The 12294-nt window shown below is 38.7% G+C and overlaps 1 protein-coding gene across 1 annotated transcript; it reads right to left on the bottom strand.

Annotated features, from left to right (window-relative positions):
• Positions 1-922: 922 nt before the first annotated feature.
• dusp19a (dual specificity phosphatase 19a) lies at positions 923-10762 on the bottom strand. Its single transcript, XM_069712075.1, has 4 exons — positions 10540-10762; positions 8636-8682; positions 5970-6122; positions 923-1232 (listed from the first exon to the last, which is right to left on the bottom strand). The coding sequence occupies exons 1-4, from the start codon at positions 10760-10762 to the stop codon at positions 1026-1028; spliced, it is 630 nt and encodes a 209-aa protein (XP_069568176.1). The 3' UTR covers positions 923-1025.
• Positions 10763-12294: the final 1532 nt, after the last annotated feature.

Below are 12294 nucleotides of genomic sequence, written 5' to 3'. Positions count from 1 at the left end.
GAAGCGAGATTAGTGGGTTAGTAAGGTATGTTGAGGCTAAAGTCAGGGTGGTCAATGTCACGAAGCTGGCTGTCTTTTAAGGTGGCTAGATCACCATGGTAACTTATGCTGCACATTGAACCGGGTCCGGAGCAGGTTATGTTGGACATATCGGATGAAAATGTAAGAAAGTACCTCCTACTGACCAATCAATTCTCTCTGAAAATGATCACCACTAATCGGAGAAGATCCAGTGGAGCTCAGTACGCGGAGTGAGACAGCGAGACAGTGAGACAGTGAGCCAGTGAGTCAGTGAGACAGTTCACTGTGGAGTGAGACATTGAGACAGTCCTCTGCAGGAGGGGAGGGGAGGGAGGGGGTGGAGTGTTCAGAGACCGACAAACCTCTGTGACTTTCCCCGGTGATTTTTATGAGGTGTAGATTCATTTCATTGTGTTTTTTACTGATATCATCCTGTTCACCTTATGGTAAAGTGATACTATAAGCCTCTCAACTTCGGCGACACATTCGCACAGTCAGCAATTTTTTGCACATCCTCCTACCAATTAGCAGCTGCAGATGTGCTGCTTTTAGTGTAGATTGTGTGGTTATATTTTTTTTTTAATTATAGTCTGCTCCTCATTTGTAAAATATGTGGCTCTGCGGTCGGCCCACTTGTCCACGTTTGTGATTGGATGCTGCAAACACCTCTTTTATGTGAATGCGTTCAGAGCCTACACAGCAGAAAGCCTGAGTTAACAGAGAAAGCTGATAACCACCGTCGTAGTACTGATTATCTCTGACTGAGAGTTTCAGCTTTGTTGAGGAGCTCAGGCAAAGAAAGCCTCGGTATGTTGAACTTGCTTTGTAGTACAGCCCTCTGTTTGATAAATCATCAGATGAGACCCATTCTGCTCCAAAAAAAAAGATTAACCTTAAAAAGTTGTTTCAACAAAATACTTCTTTCAATCCTTTGAATAACTTCAGAATCACAACCAAACCGTTTTGTTGCAGAACTAACCATACTAAACATATTTCTTTGTCCCTTAGTGTTTGGACCCGTTCACCGTTGTTGTTTGGTAGTTCCTCAGTTGTTCCAGGAAGCCGGGGTTGGGTGAGGAGGCCGATCGAGCTGATTTGACCAATGAGAGGGCAGCGTCAAATGACTGGCCATCACATGACATCAGGTAGCCAATGACTACAGCCGGTGCACGTGACACACCAGCGTTGCAGTGGACCAACACCACACCTTTCTAGGGAAGACACACATGTAAATGTTAATATTAAAGCTTAATTACTTAAGTTTGGCCACTAGAGGCAGAAGTTCTCCCCAAGAAGAGGGAAACAAAATAGCAAACAGTTGTCTATTATACAACAAGTACTTCAACTGTACATTGGGAGCGTGGTCAAATCAGCATGACAGCACACCGTGCTCATCTCTAGAAAATATCACTCCGCCATCTCCATCGCAACATAACAACAACAGAGACCATTTCTAGTCCATTTTAATGCTTTTAAGAGATGGTGGGATTTCTCAAACAAAATAGATACCACAAATAGAAAACACAAAACTGTGTTGCTAGTTTAATTGTGTTGTAACTTAAGATGTCTGCTGAAAAATTAAATCCATGGACACGTGTTTATTTAAGATTTAAGATTTAAGGATGTGTCCATCCTTGTTGCTACGTTATTGCTAAGCATACACCTTACTCTCCACCAGCCTCGCTGACAGTGCAGTTTGGCCCCATTCTTTATTTTCTTTGGTTGTTAATGTGTGGTTGGTTTTATCTTTGTATTAAATATATAATGTATTTCAATCCTTCATTATCTCCTGTTTTTAGGCCTCTTTTGTAATTTAGTTACATTATCCAGTCAAGTGGAGATGACTTATATTTTTTTCTATTGTAATAAAACTTGCATTTTTGGCTATGGCAGTCTCAGGTTTCAGTTTATTCTGGGTCCTGTGCATTTTCCCTTGGTCACATTTGTTTTATAAAAGTCATTTTGAAGTCTGCCATAAATACTCTTCAGCCTCGACTCTTTGGTACCAAATATTTAATAATATTCAAAAATTGCATACTGGCAGAATGATGTCCTAAATAAAGCATGTTATTATTTTTGTGGCACCTCTTTCACAGTCTGCTGTCTGTTCTGTGCTTGTAAGTTTGTTTGATTGTTTTTTTTAGGAGTCCAAGCAGCACAGCTGCGTGGAACCTTCTTGTCTTTGTTCTGATTATTCCTCCACTTATTTTTCTTTGCTAAAAGTGATGCAGCAAAACCCATAAGGTAAAAACTCACCAAATTTGGCATGTAGGTTGCAAATTGCTCCCACTACTCAGGCACAAAAAATGACACAAATTGGTCTGCGTCTATGCCCCAATACACTTCTGCTTTAACAAAGGCCAACTTTTTTTTAACTTTTTTTCACTAAAACCTATTTTTGCAAACTCGTCCTTAACCATTCAGTCAATTGTGGCAAAACTTGTAATCTTTGGATCTTGCTGATCTAAAGTTATTAAAATAATTTTTATATGTCAATCCGATGATTATTTAATACATTTTTAAATTTGTGTCTGTGAGTTTAATTTTACGAAATTGCTTGTAAATCATAATTGCCTCAACCAAATGTAATCAATCTTGGATGTTATCTGCTATACAGATTTGTATGAAATTGGGTCACACGATCTAGGATCATGTCTCAACAACTCAAAATTTCTAGCCATTTCACATTACCCACTTAAAAAAAAAACATACAATCAACCATCTGTACATCCTACAGAGCTGAAATGTTTTCAGGACATCCTTTGCATTGTGACAAAATGTTTGCAACCTTTGGTCAATTCAGAAGGCCATCACTATATTTTTCAAAATATGTCAAATCAATTAACATCTATAACTCCACAAATATTCATTCAAATGCTACAAAAACTGACACTTTGGATACTTGATATCACATATTTTCAACCAGGTTAAGTTTGCTCAAACAGTGAGCCCGCAGTGATATTAAAAGTTTTCCTGTGATGTGTACTGTATGCACAATATTTTCTATTTCTCCAAACATTTGCTCAAAATTGACCAAAATATTTGCCAATGCACCTCACATCATCCCAATTTTATCACAATAATTTTTGACCTTTGGAAGCATTTTAAGTGTGAACAACAAAAGCTAACCCAGTTTTCAAGTATGCCCAAACTTCATCCACCCATTATCTATGAGCAATTTAAAATCAATGGACTCCGCCCCAGTTAAGTAATCATTTTTGGAAATGTAAAACCTTTTTAGACATCGTCCTGGGGATCTGAAGGTTCAGGGATCGAATCTGCTTTGGGACAACTGGTCCACAATGTTGCAATGCGTGCATGTGGTTTACTTTCAAGTGCTTCTTGCCTTCTACTGCTTGTGACTTCCTTGGACCCTGATCTTTGTCGCTTGCAGTTATATTTGTAATAATTTGTGATTTCCTGAGATGTTTTCTCTGTTGTGATTCAAACTTAAGTGGCAGTCCCGCTCTCTAAACACTGCACGGCTATACACACCAACAGAACTTCAGCCTGTACAGCTGAGCTTCACACCACAACAAGCTGTTTAGTGAGGTGTCAGCTTGTTTTTTAGTGTCTTTGGATCCACATTAGCTTCTCCATTACAGCCTGTGTTTCCTTCACATGACAGATTTACACCACAGGCTGAGTCCCAGTTATCGGGCTCGACCTCACAGCAGGGCTGCATTCGCTGCAGCTACAACCAAAGTGATTTAAGCAACTGTGTCAACAGAGGACAAGAGCTTTGTCAAAGTGTAACGGATCCATTGCGAGATGCAGTTCCAAAATTCAAAAGTCCACAAAAACTCGCATATTCATTAGAAAACTGTTACAATTTTAACATTCACCTAAAACAGAGCTGATAATTGGAAGAAAAGATTTAAATCTCCTAAAACAAAACAAAACTTAAAAATGTGCAAAAAAATACAAAGTACAAAGTAAAAGTTGTGTTTTTTGGGTATTGGCTAAAAAGCAGGAGTTTGGAAAAAAAAAAAACAGAAAAGCTGTTTTAAAATAGGCAAAAAGCCTGAATGGTGACCTGAAATTATTTTATAAAACTAAGAAAAAACCAACTGAAGATGTGACCAAGGTATGACACGAAACAAAAGTAGATCATTAAGGCACTCTGATTACTGAACGAAAAAGTTCCGGAAATCTTCACAAAACACGAATCGTGGTATAAAAACCCAAAACACATTTAACGTGTGGAGGACACCAATTTATGCTGTCTTGAACTCAGTCAGTCAGAGGTTGTTGTGCATGCCTGTTGTCATGACAGCATCAATATCTGACGTTCATTACCAGCCAGATGGCCTGCTGGGTAATCTGACCCTGCATTTCAAAGCAAAAGCATCAGTTTGATCATCAAGGCTGGAATTACCACGTACACACAGAGAAACATATCATAATACACACACACTTCCTGTAATAATACACCTCTAATGACTGCCTAATGACCGTGTGTGTGTGTGTGTGTGTGTGTGTGTGTGTGTGTGTGTGTGTGTGTGTGTGTGTGTGTGTGTGTGTGTGTGTGTGTGTGTGTGTGTGTGTGTGTGTGTGTGTGTGTGGTGTCATGTTAAGGTGAGCCACAGGCTTTGCTGCTAAAAGCTTGTATGACACTGAGATCTGATCTGTGTGCAGTTTAATAAAACATGAACAAAACTAAGCATGTATTATTCAAAACAGAGAAGGAGGGAGGAAGAGGAGGAGGACGTAAGGAGAGGAGACAAGGAGAGAAGATGTCAAAACATGTGTTACATCTTCACTTTTCTCTCAGTATAAGACCTGAACATCTCTCTCCTTAATATTCATCTCTTGGGCTTATGGGACTTTCTTGTGGTTTGACTTGATCTGGTCTCACCTGATCTACAGCACGTGTCATCCTCCTTAACTGTTGAGTTGACAGGGTTTTTTTTTTAAATGCTTTTCATTGTATTTTAAGATGATTAAAAAATAATATAAACTTTGTAAAGAGTAAGAGGAGTGGAGTGACGACTCAGTAAAAAGGCTTAAACCTCATTCATGCATCTGACGCTGAGACGCATTGAAAGGAAAGCAGCGATGACAGAAAGCAACTGGAATATATCTGCAATAAATGTTTTCCACAAAGTTTTAAAATTTTGTAACAGCAACAAACCGGCCATGAAGCACGATGAGTATTTTCTGTTTACTTTCACGTTCTGTTAAATTTAGTTTACGTTGCAGCAGTCACACTCCAAACATTTTGAATCGTGGCCACAAACTAAACTGCAAGTGAAAAAATTTACAAATTCTCACAATAAAAAATTACGGTGGTAGCTATTGATTGAGTTCTATATATTGTGTTATTGTTAGTATTTCTTATCTTGCATTGCAGTTGAGCAGCTAATCAGCATCTATCCTGCAAACTGATGTCAGCAGCACACATTTCTCCGGTGATCATGTCTTTGGTTGGTCGTTGAGCTTCATGTTTTTAAGTTAAATGTGAGACTTTAGCAGGAATAATGATGTGTGTTGTTCAGAGTCTGTCTCATGTGTTGTGGAGCATCTGTTTCTATTAGTTTCTGTATTTTTCTCAAAGACCAACACAGGAAAGGAGATTTACAGAGCAGATATGCATACAGTGTAATTTAAGGTGAACTATAAGAATGCCTGTTTGGCTTTTAAGGATGTCTGAAACATGTTGTTCTTTTCTGCAGCGAGACATTTGACAACATTTGACGACAGTAGAGCTCAAATTTGTTCTCAATGAATCACTTTGTCGATTGCTAAAAGTCAATTTGGACAAACTCTAAACACTCTCTGGTGTCAGCTGCTGGTCTCTGTTTTATATCAGTTTTTGGACGGTTGGTCAAGTTTTAAAAATGACTTCAGACATTTAGCTTTATTTTGACACATTCTGAGGACTAAATGATACGTTATAGAGGATAATAAACAGAAAGTAGACTGTGGTAGTGAAAGTAATGTGTTACCTCGCTGCGAGCCCGCTGGATGAAGTCGCAGCAGTCCTGGATGTGAAGCAGCAGATCAGCGTCGGGATGATCCAGAATACTGACGGTCTTATAGATGAACAAGTCGGGAAACACATTCTCCACCCCGAAGGCTACATTCAGGATGTGAGACACCTGAGAAGGAGAAAAGACTTCACCTCACTATCACTATCATCATATTCCCAAAGTGAAAGTAACGAATCGCTATTTCCATCAAAAATAACAAACAGACAGGATTCACAGCAACAGAAACATCCAGGCGGGTGATAACTGTATGCAGCCCAGTATCACGGCAAAACATGAAATAGACAGTGAAATAACTAAGCTCTGACCTGTCTAGGCGTAACAGTTTCACATGTTCCTCTAGTTGATGAGAATGAAAGCTACTGCATGCATACAGCCATGTGATGTAGAGGAAAATGAAACCCATAGCTAAAACACGTGGTTGGGGTTTGTGACAAAAAACATGGTTGGGGTTCTAAAAAAAATTCATGGTTGGGGTGACAACAAAAAAATAACATCGTTGGGGACAGGAAACAAAAAACAACCCGACAAAATCACTGTCATCTCCTGGATTTGAACCTCTGCCACCCACATGTCAATCTCTGATTCATACCGCCGAAAAATGTCATTTGTGCTTGGGCACATGATCTTTCGTTATGTTACTCGTATGTCCATGTAAGTTTCACACTACAAAACATTAAAACTGTCATTCCTCGAGGATAAAGCGTGGCTATCTCACGTTTTGCTGTAGTGGACCAGCGTGTCTATTTAACGCTTGCTCTGATACTTGGTTGCTGTATGGTAGTTATTTCCTTCACTCTCTGCAGCTCTTCATTTGTTTTCACTTCTTTTTATTTACAGGCTTTTGTCAAAGTCAGAACATGTCTGACACTGCCACTACATTAAGCCGTATAAATCTTTAAAGCGCCAAGACAATTTACATCCATATTTGCATTCCTAGGTTTTTATTGAATTTTCTATCCACAGAGAAACATCTGAAGAGCATGAAAACAGCTACAGGAATCTATTCTTCTCTTGCCTCTTTTCATAAACTCCTGACAAGGAGTTTGACCGACAAAATCATAATTTCATGTTCACGGCGTGGGAGGATTACAAATATAACCGGCTGAATGTATCTGTACTGTCAGCGCAGCATGTCATATCATTTATTTTAGAAGAAGTTATGCTTGGTTTTGGTCATATATTCTTTTTGAGCTGCACATTAAAGGGTTTGCCGTTATTATTACTATTTTCTAACTTCGAGAAAAAAAACTGAAGACATCAAATCTGTTAAATAACACTTAGGGAATTATGCAATGAACTAAAAAAAAAAATGTAAACAAAGTATAAGTAATATTGAATATAGTCATAGTATAGCATGTGGTCCAAAATGGTCTGAAAATCTCATTGAAATAGTACCATATATAAATGATCCTTTGCTTTGATAACAGCAAATGAAATTATAACTCTAACTCCTAACTAATTTGGACTAATTTGGACCAAAGTCCAGATTTCCACTGGTCTAATATCTGTCCCTTTTATTTCTTGGTCCAGTCAGTTCTCTTTTTCTTCTCTTCAGGTTTCCCTCAGTAGTGATTTCTTTGCAGCACTTCCACCATTAAAGCCTGATTCGCACAGTCGTCTCCCAACAATTGATTATGAGATGTGTCTGCTGCTTGGACTCTGAGAAGCATCGATGTGGACTTCCTTTTCTGGGGCGGTCCTCATGTGAGAGTTTCATCACAGTTTTTAAGGATTTTTGGTTATTGACATTTTCTGACCTTCATGTTTCAAAGTAATGATGGATTGTTGTTTGTGTTTCGTTGAGTATTTATTGTAGTAATATGGATGACGTCAGTAGTTGTATATGTGCTGTATAACAACACTACCTTGAAGAAACACAACTACTGAAGACAAGAGATCCCACCAGTGAACTTTTGATGAGTCTAACCTGAAGCTGAAAACAATTCCAGGTGAGATATTGGAAATATGGTAAATGATCTGCACTTGTACAGCCTGTTTTCACCAGTTCTCACACACACACACACACACACACACGTCGCACATCTTCAGTTTGGTTCTACAAATAGTAAAAACAAAGAAAAACCTTGAATAACAAGGTGTGTCCGAACTGTTGACTGGGACTGTATGTCAGTGGTGGGTTAAATATTTGGTCCCCTATGAACATGATATGAATTTTGACTCAATAAAAACTCACAAATGTGATGACGATAGAAATATAGATTCATTGCTCATGTAAACACCAACAAACATCACTTTGCAAGATCTAATACTGTCCACTCTCTAGTCTCATAGAGCAATACAGAAAATATTTTTATTTTAATAGGTAATTAAAATGCTGTGACCCTGAAACTAAAACTTGGAATAAAAATATATCTTCCCTCCCACACAAACAGTTTTATAAATATTTTTTATTGTAAAAAACTTAAACTATTTTGGTTTTTTTATTACATGACTGTAAGAGTGTATGTCCTCACGTCATAGTGAATCTGCACATCACATTGTGTTTATTTGGGTAGACTATCAAAAATATAAATGAGTCCCTGCTTGAAGATGTGAATGGCTGAATGGCCCGTTAAAACTAGTAAATAAATAATAGATAGTCAGGAGGAAAAGATGCTCACCTTGTGTTTTCTCAGGGTGGCAAAGTCATGTGCAGCATCTTGAGAACCTGTACACACACATACACACAAACACACACACACACACACACACACACACACACACACACACACACACACACACACACACACACACACACACACACACACACACACACACACACACACACACACACACACACACACACACACACAGAATTAGGTATTTGGTTGAGGATTTGTCTTTGAACTGGTCGGACACCAGACTCTGTTCAGGGTCAAACCTGTCCAGGGTGCTGAACCTAAAAGTCGCTGTGTGTATGCACAGCCGGTCCTGCAGGTCACAGGATCATCCATGTTCTACCTGTGAACCAATGAGCCCTGATGGGTCAGATCTCCCCCTGCCCTCCCCCCCGTCTGGGCTCATGTTACCCGCTGCTCTGAGCTGGGAGGACGAGGAGCAGTTGTCCATGCTGCGGTGCTGAAGGTGACATCCAGGACAGGACAGGGGGAGGAGGTAGACCCATCTATTGATGAGAGGAGGTGAACAAGGAGGGCTGCCTTTATTGTTTTATTTTGTAAAAGATGAACAATATTGTACAAAAGTGTTAGGAACTAAAGGCTTCAAAAATACTGCTATGAATATTTTTTATGTATCAATTCAATTAGAGTAGTTGAAGAACTTGCCACTGCAGTTCAGTGAATTACGGTTTTCTCTGTGTTTTCTGTCTGTTTATACAATTTCAGACCAACAACGTGATATTTTCAATCTGTGTGGATCATAATATCTACTGCCGGACTCCTTGTTCTTCTTGTGGTTGCAGATTATTATTTATGACTTTGGCTGGATGTTTGGGCTCTTTGACATCCTGCATTTGGGACAATCAGATCCTCATTGATAATACAGCGGGATGGAAAAAAAATCACAACATCTAAATTGGCTAAATCCTTTGCACAGTGCAGTATGTAAATGATTTTATTGAACACCTAAACACTTTTCACAATAAAACTTAAGAGGATCTTCCAGAACCAGATAACTGTAATTATCAAATGCCATCAAAATAAAGGGTATAAAGAAATATATAACATAAAATAACGGTCAACAGTTTTCTACAACTTTGTAAAAAAAGAAAAGAAAGGTAAAAAGCACAAGCTGCTTCTTCCTCTCTCTCTGTATACAGTCTTTGATGAAGATTCATCGAAACCGTGTTCCGAACTTCTTCTTTTTTTATGCTTCAGCACCAGTGATCGTCACGGCTGGAGTCTTTATGTTTTTGGGTTCTCTGTATGCACGTATGTGTGTACGTGCATCCTTCCCATTCTCATGAACGTAACAGGAATGGAGAATGACCTGATTAGATTCTGGGAGTCAAAGGTCAAGGTCACTGTGACCTCACATCTGTACAATTCTTGTGAACGTGACATTTCAGGAGCGCTTTGAGGGAATGTCCTACAAATGTTCACTTGGCCTCAAAGATAAACTGATTATCATTTGAAGGTCAAAGGTTAACCCCTTAAACCTCACCAGCCCTTTTGAATTTCCACCTGAAACTGAAAAAAGGACCAACTTTGGGTGAATAGGACACACTTTGGAAAAGCTTATCCCCATCATCAAGCCAGAGTGAGATTTGAAAAACTTTGAAGGCGCCTCAGCAGCTGAAAGGTGCTACACAATGGAAATGTCCCAAGTTTGAGTCCAGCCAGGGACACGTGTTGCATTTTTAATGTCTGCCTCTTTGCTTGAATGTCCCATAAAGACATAAATGTGAGAAACCTAATCTCAAAGTGAAGTGCAACAATGCTATACCCATTTCTATCATAGAAGGAGCTTCTTATTAATTAAAAAAAAGATAGCAGGTTGCACTTTAACACAGCTGTATTTCTATATCCAGATGTTCATCTAGTCTTCACTTGTCTCGGTTACTCACCCAGCAGCAGGAAAGGTTTGACCATGCCGACCTGCAGGTCCCAGGAAGTGTCGGGGACATACCCCACCATCTTCTCTGGGGGGACGGGGTCTTCAACCACAGTGATTGTTGAACCCTTCCAGGTCTCGATGATGCGACGGCCGCTCAGTGACGTTACACGGGTGCACTGCTTCCTCAGTCGTGTCCGAGAGAAGCTCTGGATCTCCTCAGTCAAAGACTGCATGGTCAAATCAGACTGAACAGTCGAAAAATTATGATTTTGCCATTTTGCTATTTTAGCATAAGTTCTGCGTCCTGTCTTTAAAAGCTGAGGAACATAAATAGATTTAAGCTCCTTGAATCTTTAATGATTGCAACTGTCTATCTGCCTGGCTTAACAAGAAATCTCTGGATCACTTATTAGTGATATTGAACGCTGCTGTGGAGCTTTTAATCCGGTCCTCAAAAAGGTTTCAGGTGACTCTGATCTTGATTTCTTTTATGGCTCCCAATCAGATTTGGTATTCAGTCCAAGATAAAGCTGACAGAGCTCTGCATGGTCAAGCAGTGGATGGGTCTGTCTGGTTCAGCCACGCAGTGGTTCTGATAGAACTGTATAAGTCAACATCTCCTCTGCACCTCTGTTATGTGGTGTACCACAAGGTTCTGTTCTGGGTCCGGTTTGCTTCATCTTCGGCACATAATGTTGAAGGTACAGTACAACTTATCAATACTGTGCAGATGATAACCAATTATTTATTTATTTCTACTGTATTTTATAATCACGTGGTTATAAAATAGATCAGATGAGCCATGTTTATTTTTTTCATCCTCCATTCAAAAGATATACTTTGACCCCAGATCAGCATGCAAAGTGTTGAATTTGTTTCTGCTTTGTGATTATTAATTCTTAGATATTTTTTTTTTTAGACAGTAAAACGTCCCTGTGTTCTGTCCCAGGAAAGCATCCTTAGAGTGAACATAGGTTAAACAGAATGCTTTTGCTAAACTCTGAACCAGGTCTGCAAAGACGTGTCCTTTAAGTCGACTTACATTGAGTAGCATTTCTATCTTTTCTTCTCCATTTAATGCCATATTTTTATGCTGTCTCTGCCTTTCCCTAATTCTCTTTCTTTTGTCTCATATTGTGAAGAACTTTATGACCTCTGACCTAAAAGGTGTTACATACAGTACAAAATATACTTATGTACCACAGATTAAAATATTTCAAGAACTAAGCGTTATCTTGAAAAGTTGGCTCATACATTCATGTTCACACCAAGATGAATTGTATTAATGCTGATTATCCTTTCCATCCAACCCCAACATCAGGGCCCAATTTCAATTTGTCCAACATACAAAAAAAACGACATAACTAAAGTGCAGCTTTACTACAACGACTCAACATGCAAAGTTCTGTATTTTGTGTTTAGTGCTATTTATCAAATGCGACTTTGAAGATTTTAGCATGAAATAATCTGCTTCTGCAGCCTCTTATTGGTTTTATTTGTTTTAAATTGTTCCGTTGTTTTTCATTTGACAAGTTTTAAGTCATCCTGTTTTTTTTGCATTAACAATACTTAAAGTAGTAAATAAATATTCTTTTGCATTTCTTTTTATATATTTGTGCAGTTTTTCAAGTAGATTACTTTGATAGTTTAAACTTCCCACACTTTTTAAACAATTGAATACATTAATTTGTCATAGGGTGTTTTGATGGTGATCATGACCTCCTGCTGTGTTTTCACTTTTATACCACAAAAAAGAACAAATTAG

The sequence above is a fragment of the Brachyistius frenatus genome, unplaced genomic scaffold, assembly GCF_029030835.1.
Source record: "Brachyistius frenatus isolate BFR_SWC_R1_liver_20210118 unplaced genomic scaffold, ASM2903083v1 Contig_106, whole genome shotgun sequence".
Lineage (NCBI taxonomy): Eukaryota > Metazoa > Chordata > Actinopteri > Embiotocidae > Brachyistius > Brachyistius frenatus.
This window is presented reverse-complemented; position numbering and strand designations above follow the sequence as displayed.

Coding starts and splice junctions, on each gene's coding strand:
- dusp19a (XM_069712075.1), bottom strand. CDS start 10,762: ATGCAGTCTTTGACTGAGGAGATCCAGAGCTTCTCTCGGACACGACTG. Junction 8,683..10,539: donor CAAACCTTTCCTGCTGCTGG/GTGAGTAACCGA, acceptor GTGTGTGTACAG/GTTCTCAAGATGCTGCACAT. Junction 1,233..5,969: donor TCCAGCGGGCTCGCAGCGAG/GTAACACATTAC, acceptor TGTCTTCCCTAG/AAAGGTGTGGTGTTGGTCCA.